Raw genomic sequence first — 10,024 nt, forward strand, 5'->3', positions numbered from 1 at the left:
AAAAATGAATAATTAAAACTTCAAATTTTTGTTTAATTTATAAATATAATGTAAACTCAAGAGATATTAAAAATAGAAGCAAGATAAAAATACCGAAGCATTGAAAATCAATAAGTGGAAACAAGAAATTTCTAGTTAACAACAAAAATAGTTTGAAAAATGAAGGTAAAGAAAGAAAAGTTATTAATTTTAACAGAAATGTATATAATGAAATGATAATTATAGTGCGGTAGAAATTTAAATATATATTTAAATAATTAATGTAAAAAATAATAATAATTTAGAAAATATAAATAAAAAAATATCTAAAGTCAATTGGTAAAATCTGCAATTACGGATGGAAACAAAGAAATAACAATAAATTTCGTAATAAATCAAATTAATATTCACTCATTCATGCTGTCCACATTATAGCTCCTATGATTGAATTCTAAAAATAGTGATACATAATTTAAAAATACATTATTTTTAAAGACTTTGTTTCAAGATTCTAATTATTTAAGAATGCTGCAACTTTTAACGAAGTTTTGAATTTTTAAGTTTTAACATTTCAAGTTTGAATTTCATAATATTTAAAACATTTCCATTTTAAACGGTAAAAATGACAGTGATTTTACTTTACAGAAATCTAAATTTTTAGTAAGAAATCTATCCAATCACTTTGAATTTTATTTTTTATTTAAATTCCATTATCAAAACTTTCAAAATTGTCGGGTTTTCTTAAATTTTTAAAAATCGTGGAAAATCAAATAATAAATTGTTATAGCTGTACAACTTTCCAGTTAAAGGATTTTTAATCCAAACAATTTGAATCAACATGATTCAAGAATGAATTAAACAAAAATGAAAAATCAATACAATTATTTCTAAAATTATACCCTTCAAAATATGAAGATTTTAGAATCTGGCACTAAAATTAAATTATTTTCTATTGTAAAATGTTTTAAAATATTTAGCATTTCAAACTCAACATAAATAAAAGAAAATTTGGAAATAAAAAGTATAAAATTGTGAAATTTCAAACATTGGAATTTTTAATTTTCGATGCAATTTATCTTAAAACTGTGAAATTTTTAATTAAAGATATAAAAAAATTATTTATAATTGACCAATATTTTATTGTAAAATCTCAAGAAATAATAAAGATTCTTGAATTTTGAAAAATAGAATTCAGTTTTTAATTATTTCGGATTCATTTAATTTTCAACAATTCCTTAGCAGACATTTATTTTTTATTTTTAATATTTCCTGTTTAAAATTACTTCATTTTAAACGATGTGTTAGAATAAGTAAATATTAAATCTTTTCAATTATTAAAAATTACATTTTGAGCGGTGAAAATTACGGTAATTTTATTTTTTTTTGATTTTAATAAACTGTTTTCTCATAAAATTTAATCTTTTTCAAATAATAATTATTTAAAATTCTAGAATTTCAGCAGTCTAGACGTTGCAACATTAAAACTATAAAAATTAAAAAAAAATTATTATTATTTAATTTTTAAAGCTTTTAATTAAAAATTAAATAAATAATTCAATTTTTAATGTTTCCAAATTGTTCTATCTTCGACATTTTAATCTGAAATCATTCAATTTCGTGATTCTTCAATTCGAAATGGAATTGTTCAATTTTGAACGCTTTGAAATATAAATTATACAATTTCCACTCCTTTAAAATGAAATTGTCAAATTATCCAATCTTTAGTTTTAAATTTTTCAATTTTGAGAGCTTTCATACTAACATTTTTTCAATTTGAAATACTCCAATTTTAAAATCTTTTATTCAAAAATCGTACAAGTTCCTTTTAATTTCAAAGTAAAAACGTTTAAAATTGGATAATTTAAAATTGAAAGTGTTTCAAATTAGCCAATTTTAAAACAAAAGCTCGCAAAATTGAAAAAATGCAGTCTGTAATTGGAAAATTTGACCATTTCTTTACAGAAGTTATCATTTCTTAATAAAAGAATTCAAAATTGGACAATATAGAGTTGAAGAATCTCGAAATTGAATTATTTCAGATCAAAATTTCGAAATTAGGACAATTTTTAAACGTTCAAAATGGAATATTTTCAGATTAAAAATTTCAAAACTGGATCAGTTAAAATTCGAAGAAATTTAAATTGTATTTTTTATAATTTAAAACGTTCAAAATTAATTAATTAAAAATTGAAAAATTTTGGATTAAAATAGTTTTAAATTCTAAGGGATTAAAAATTAATGTAGTATATTATTTATAATTTCCAACGCCTTCGATTTGAAATTATTAATTATTGTGTCAAAACTAATTAAAAACGTTGTTTAATACTAAATTTTCAAATTGTTTACATTTTTAAACTTTGTCAATAAAAAAAAGGAAATTCTAATCACAAATCTTTTATTAAATTAAAAAATAGCGCAAAAGCATAAAATAATTAAAATAGAAACAGGATAAAAATACCAAAGCGTTAAAAATCAATAAATATGAAAAAATTTTATATTTTTCTGAAGTTTTTTTCGTGTAAAAAATTAGGTAAATGAACAAAAATTTCCGTGGTTTTAAGAATGGAAATTATGTCATCAGTCGCGTATTAGTAAAGAAAAAATAATAATTTTGTATACAAAAATTTCAGACTAACGAAAAATAATGATTTTATCTATGTTTTTTGTAATTGAAGTTCTTCTTACCCGCGCTTCATATTAATTTTTAAAGAATGGTATACACATAGTTATTGAAAGAAAAATGTTTTTCATTTTTGAAAAATTGATAAGAATCGATAGTAACAAAAAATCCAATTACAACGAAAATTGTTAAAATAAACGTTTTTTCTGAGACTTAAAAATGTTTATTATTTGAATCAGCATTATTATTAATATTACTTTGATTTTTTTTAATCGTAGAGAAACTATTTTTTTTTCATAGATCAGTTTTTGTAACAAAAACTACCTCAAGTTATGTACTCACTCGATTGAACTAACAATAAACTTCGAATTTTATGTATTTATTTCTTGGAATGTGAAAATTGTTTATTGCATTTTTTTAAATATTCCTTTTCCTTAACAAATTCAAATATCATTAAAATCTGAATAGCATTACTCAGAACAGTTTTTTAAAATAAATTCAAACTGATTAAATGTTTAAAAAGTATAATTTTCTAATGCTTTGTGGAAAGAGACATTGATGATTGACTATGAAGCCGGAAGTGCGAAGTGTCAAGGTCCCAAAGTTTTTTCATTCCATACCTTTTTCAAATATTTTATTTTTCAGCAGTGAATTATATTTTTAGAGTTTTATGCAGAATTTAAAATCTGCATCCAATCTGAAATCCATAAAACTACTCCCTTAATTTGATAATTACAAATGTAACAATAATTTAGCGAAAAATATATGAGGAATATAATGCCTATAAAGGCACCATAATCAACTAATTAAGTTAAAACAAATTAACTATTATCTATATTAAAATATTACGAGAGATTACACAAAATTACATGGGATGGTTAAAAATAAAAATAGATTTGAACAAATTTTTAACAAAGAAAAAAAACTTTTAATTTTAATAGAAATTAAAATAATTAAATGATAATGTTATTGTGAAAAGAATTTACATTTTATCAAGATAATTAGATAAAACCGCAATTTCGTGATAGAAACAATCAAATAACATAAATGGATTTTTTAATTGTTTATATTTTTAATTTTTGGAAATAAAAATCTAGACGAAAACTGGATAAGTAATTCTGCTTCATTTTTTTATATTTTTGAATACAAAATTTCATAATTTTTTAATTATAACAACAAAAAACCGTCTTTTGATCTGCGAGATGCTACTGTAAATACGCCAAAATCGGGAGGTCAAACACTGTTGTAATCTGGTGTACACTCAGCCATATAATCTTGTGTAATCCCTTGTAATCTTTTGAAATCCAACGTATTCTTTAAAATCCCAGTAATTTTGTGTCATTCACTGTTATCTCGTATAATCTAGTGTAATCTTTTGTAATCTTTCAATATATTAATAAATAAAAATTGCATGCAACATTGTGTAATCTTTTAATATATTAATGTATCAAAATTGAATGTAATATTTAAAATCCTTTTGTATATTAATAAATGAAAATTGAATGTAATTTAGTGTAAAACTTTGTAATCTTTTGATACATTACTATATCAATATTGCATGTAGTCATGGGAAATCTTTTGTAACCTTCTTGTATATTAATAGATAAAAAATGTAATCTTGTGCAATCATTTATAATCTATTGGTATATGAATAGACAAAAACTGAATGCAATATTTTGAAATCTTTTGATATTTTAATATATCAAAATTTAATGTAATCTTTATAATCTTTTTTATATTAACATATGAAAATTGAATGTAATCTTGTGCTATCTTTTAATATCTTTTGATATATTAATAGATCAAAATTCAATGTAATCTCGTGTAATCCTTTTTCATCTTTGGTATCTTAATAGATGAAAATTGAAGGTAATCTTATGTAATCTTTCGGTATATTAATAGACGCGAACTGAAAGTAATACTGTGTAATCCCTTGTAATCTCGTGTAATCCCACATAATCTAATGTAATTTTTTGTAATATTTTTGTATATTAATAGATAAAAATTGAATGTAATCTTGTGTAATATTTTGTACATTAATAGATCAAAATTTAATTTAATTTTATGTAATCTTTTATAATCTTTTGGCATATTAATATATTAAAATTGATTATACTCTTGTGTCATGTTTTACTTTTAGTATACTAATAGATCAAAATTTAATTTAATTTTGTGTAATCTTTTTCTATATTAATATATCAAAATTGAATGTAATCTTGTGTAATGTTTTATTATATACTAATCTTTGCAACCCCAGTAATTTTATTGTAAGCCAATCTAATCTCGTGTAAATCCAACGTAATCTATTGTAATCTTTTGGTATATTAAGAGATAAAAATTGAATGCAATATTGTTTAATCCCTTGTAATCTCGTGTAATCCCACATAATCTATTGTAATTTTTTGTAATCTTTTGGTATATTAATAGGTAAAAATTGAATGTAATCTTGTGTAATCTTTTTTACATTTTTAGTACATTAATAGATCAAAATTTAATTTAATTTTATGTAATCTTTTATAATCTTTTGGCATATTAATATATTAAAATTGATTGTAATTTTGTGTAATGTTTTACTTGTAGTATGTTAATAGATCAAGATTTAATTTAATTTTGTGTAACCTTTTATAATATTTTGATATATATTATTAGATCAAAATTGAATGTAATCTTGTGTAATCTTTTGTAATTTTCTGGGATAAAAATATATCAAAATTTAATTCAATTTTTTCTAATCTTTTCGTATATTAATATGTCAAAATTGAATGTAATCTTATGTAATCTTTTGGTATGTATACTAATAGATTATAATTTAATTTGATTATTGGTAATCTTTTTTTATATTGATAGATAAAATTTTTAAACTTTTTAAATACCCTTTAAAAACACAAGATTAAATTATTTTGAAGTATACATGCAATTTCCGAAAACCAAAAAAAGTAAAAGTTCTTAGGCTACATGACTTATATCACTTATATATCTGATTCAATCAATCACTATTGCATTTGTTCGTTTTTACTTTTATACGTCATCACTGCATGAAATTCTAATAATATAATTTATTGCTCAGAAAAAAAATATATTAAAAAAAGGTATGGAAAAACTTATTCAAGCAACGTTCGAACCTTGACACGTATAACACTTGCAATTTAACAGCCAATCAGCAATGCGTCATTTTCCAGCAAAAAATTCCAAAATTCTACTTTTTAAATATATATAAAAATAGTTAACTTTTTCAAAAAAAACTTTCCTTATGTCACGACATTCAGTTTTTAATTGTACTATAATTTTACAAGGAAAAAGAACATTTCAAAATATTTAACTAACCATTTTTACTTTCCTACAAATAAAATAATAAATCGAGTTTGTGTAAACGATTAAAGAATGAAAAAGCAATTGAGTTTAAAGCATTTTTTAAAAATAAATATATTTGAAGATTATTGACTTATTTTAGAAATTTTTCTGGAATAAAAAATTATCATTAAGTATAAATCGTTCAATAACTTTGTTTAAATTTTACAATCTTTCAATTCTAAATTATTAATTATTGTTTCAAAAATGTTTAAAATTTAATATTAAAAAGTTTCTTTAAACATAGATTTTTAAATAATTTATACTCTTGATGTTAGGAAATAAAAAGCTAGAATTTTTTTATTTGTTTATTTATTATTTAATACATTAAAATAAATAAATTATATATATGTGTATGTGTGTGCGTGTATTTTTAAACGATTCAAACAGGAAAATTTTGAATTGAAAATAGTTTTAAATTCGAAGCGATTAAAATTTGACGAATTGAAATTAAAAACTGAAATTATAGAATTTAAAATTTTATTACATTAAAAAATTATACTTTAACAGTAAAATTAACCAGGTATACTTTTCTAAAATAAAAAAAACATTATAATTAGGTATAAATGGATTGCAAAATTGTTTTAAATTTAAATAAAACAAAAAACCGTGTTTTGATCTGCGGTATGGTGCGGTTTCTAATTCAATGCATTAAAAATTGATAAATTTTGTTTTGAATTGAAGCATCTCAAAATTGAACAATTTCAGATAAAACTTTCGAAACTAGAACAATTTCAAAACGTTAACAATTGAATATTTTCACATTCGCATTTTCAAAACTTGATCATTTAAAATAGAAAGAAATTGAAATTGTATTGTTTTTCATAAAAGGCGCTTAAAACTGAAAAATTTTTAATTAAAAGTAATTTTCACTTCAAAGCGAATAAAGCTGAAAATAAAAATTTTTTAACTAATTTTAATGTTTCAAAGTCAAGTTCACTATGTATTTTTGAATTTCAAGCGCTTTAAATACGGAGTCATTAATTATTCTTTCAAAATTAAATTAAAATTAAAAAATTTGTTTGATAATGGATTTCTAAAGTGTTTATATTTTTAATGTTTGTAAATAAAAATCCAGATTCCTAGAAGACTTCACTTCTAGTTAAAAATAAATAAAGTAGAGACTCGGCAGGAAATTCCAAAGCACAAATCTTTTTTTAGATTTAAAAATTAACGTAAAAGCAACAGAGAATAAACATATAAAGGAGATGAAAATACCGAAGGATTCGAAATCAATAAATGGAAAAAAATTTATTAGTTAAAAATAAAAATAGTTTGAAGAAAATGTAGGCACAGAAAGAAAAGTTATTATTTTAATGAAAATCTGGAGACAGTTAAACCCCTAAAGAAGTATTATTATTTAATTTATTATTATTTATTATTATTTTCAACACATAAATTATAGATTTTTAAGCTAGACAAGCAATTCTGTTTCGTTATTTGAAATTTTTTTATTTTTAAAGCTTTTTTTGGTTATTAGAACATAAAAAACGTATTTTTATCTGCAAGATGCTACAGTAAATATATTATTATCATTATTCATTTAATATTTATTTTATTTTTTATTTTCAATATTTGCATTCAATATTTGGCTTCGATATTTAAATTCTTGAAGAAATTTTGTTGAAATTTTTGTTTATTATTTTTATAATGCCATAAATAAATAATAGCTCCTCGTACGAGAAAACATCACAAAAGCAAAAAGTTTAATCATGTGTCAAGTATTATTAAGAAAACATATTTTTTATTTATGAAAAATAAATTATGTTATTAATGAAAAATAAAGGTTTCGCAACAATTTTATGAAATATTATGACACTGTATGGTCTGGATGATTTTTTAATCAATAAAGCAACTTTTTAACAACAATTTACGGAGATAAGTTTTTATTCGATCGGAAGATTTCTTTTTCCTTTCGAGAGATCTATCCTGTAGAAATATGGAAATTTGGTTAAAAAATCATTTATTTGTAACGCTCTACATTGCAAACGGTTCGTCGTACGCAAAAACTGCATGACGCAAAAAATTTCTTTTGCTAAGGAAGGCTAAAAATGAATTTATCATTTTTTTGTGAATAAATAATGAAATTTAAAAAAAGAGTTTAAACAAAAAGTGACTCAGATTTCCAAAACCTACCCAATTTATGCGAGATGCTATAGTAAATATACTAAAAGAACGCGCGCTTTTACTATTTTTATGTAAAAATAAATATACTAGAAACTAGGCAAGCAATTCTAAAATTTATTTTTTTCATTTTGGAAAATATTTGTTTACAATTTTTTTAGTTTTTTAAAAAATATATTTTTTTATCCGCGAGATGCTACAGTAAATATACTAAAAGAAATCGCGTTTTTTCTGATTAAAAACAAATAAAACAGCGAAAATAAAATGAAAATAGGCAAGCAACTGTGCTTTATTGTTTAAATTTTTTTACGTTTTTTCGTTATTAAACCAAAAAGCACTATTTTGACTTGCAAGATGCTACTGTACATTTACCAAAAAAACGCGAGCTTTTACTCATATTTTCAATAAAATAAATAAAGTAGAAACTAGGCAAGAACTTCTGCTTAATTATTTAATATTTTTAAAAAATGTTGACTTTTTTTTAGTTATTTAGACAACAAAAAACGCATTTTAATCTGCTAGGAGCTACTGTAAATTTATTAAAATAACACGCTCTTTTATTCCCCATTAAAAATAAATTAGAAACTAGGCAAGAAATTCTTCTTCAATATTGTATTTTTTTTAAGATTTATTAAAATTTGTTTAGTTATTTAAACAACAATAAACGCATTTCAATCTGCCAGATGCGACTGAAAATATATTAGAATAACGCGCGCTTTTTTTCTATAGTTATTCAACCAAAAAGAAGACGTATTATTATCTGCAAGGTGCTACTTTAAATATAGCAGAAGAAAGTGCGTTTTTTTGTAGTTAAAAATAAATAAAGTAGAAACTACTAAATTAGGCAAGCAACTCTGCTTTATTATTCACATTTTTTTATTACATAAAAAAACACTATGTTGACCTGCGAGATGCTACTCTAAATAACACAAAAAACGCGCGCTTTTACTCCTGATTTAAATAAAAAATAAATACAGTAGAAACTAGACAAGCAATTTTGCTTCATTATTTTATTATTTGAAATTTTATTTGAGCATTTTTTAATTTTTTGAACAAAGAAAACCGCATCTTTATCTGCAAAATGCTACTGTAAATATACCGTTAAAATGAAGAAAGGAAATAAATAAAATAGAAATCAGGATTAAATCAAGTTCGTAATATTAGAATTAGAAGGTACGTGAATTTTGTAGCCTGAAGAAACCGATAGTTTGACAGGCTTGACTAACGGAATTTCTTTGACCCTCCGCCTCCCTCTATTTTGCTAGGAAAAAAATCGCTATGGGTGAAGCTATGTGGGTTTATTATGTAGGTAGGTTGCTCCAAGTCAGGATGCAATAATTCCCGACAAGAAAAAAAATTCTACGCAGAAAGATCTAAAAAGCTGGTTTTGAATCGTCAATGAAAATTTGAGGGGGAAAAATGTTGACAGCTCACCTGGTCAATTGGAAGATTGATGAAATCTGCGAGCCACTCGAAGGTTCGAAAACCGTCATAATACGAGTCGGCCTCAATCGTATTCATGTTCACGGCCGTCTCCAGACTGCCTGAAAGTCTGTAACTCCTGCAACTGCAAGGCAAGATCTGGCGCTCTGGCTCTGACTTGCCGGGCGCCGGCCGGTTCAGGTCCGTTCCTTCTTTTTAAAGTACCCCATCCCTCAATTTATTTCGTTTAGAAAAAATCAGTTCTGAGATGCTAAAACTGTTTGTGCTATCGAAGTAATTCACCCTGCCAAAAATGAGACAATTTCGTTGTTTTTTGATAAAATTATTCGAAATTTAATATTCGAGGTGGAAGGATGTGTGGTGTCGACTCGAAAGTTAAATATGGAATAAAAGTGGGAAAAAGGCACATTTTTTGTTAAAATTTTGAGGGTGGATTCTTATGAGTGGCACGAATAGTGCTGTTGGTTTAAAAATTAATATTGGTTAAATTGACACAAGCGCTGAGTGGGT

The 10,024-nt window shown here is 23.3% G+C and overlaps 1 protein-coding gene across 1 annotated transcript in view; it reads right to left on the reverse strand.

The window, feature by feature from the left end:
• Positions 1-9,632, reverse strand: part of LOC117173071 (lysophospholipid acyltransferase 2) — a 63,960-nt gene extending 54,328 nt beyond the window's left edge. The window contains exon 1 of the mRNA XM_033361451.1: positions 9,506-9,632. Within this exon, the coding sequence (XP_033217342.1) occupies positions 9,506-9,592 (87 nt within the window). The 5' untranslated portion in view covers positions 9,593-9,632. The remainder of the gene's footprint in view (positions 1-9,505) is intronic.
• Positions 9,633-10,024: the final 392 nt, after the last annotated feature.

This window comes from Belonocnema kinseyi, chromosome 5 (genome assembly GCF_010883055.1).
Source record: "Belonocnema kinseyi isolate 2016_QV_RU_SX_M_011 chromosome 5, B_treatae_v1, whole genome shotgun sequence".
Taxonomy (NCBI): Eukaryota; Metazoa; Arthropoda; class Insecta; order Hymenoptera; family Cynipidae; genus Belonocnema; species Belonocnema kinseyi.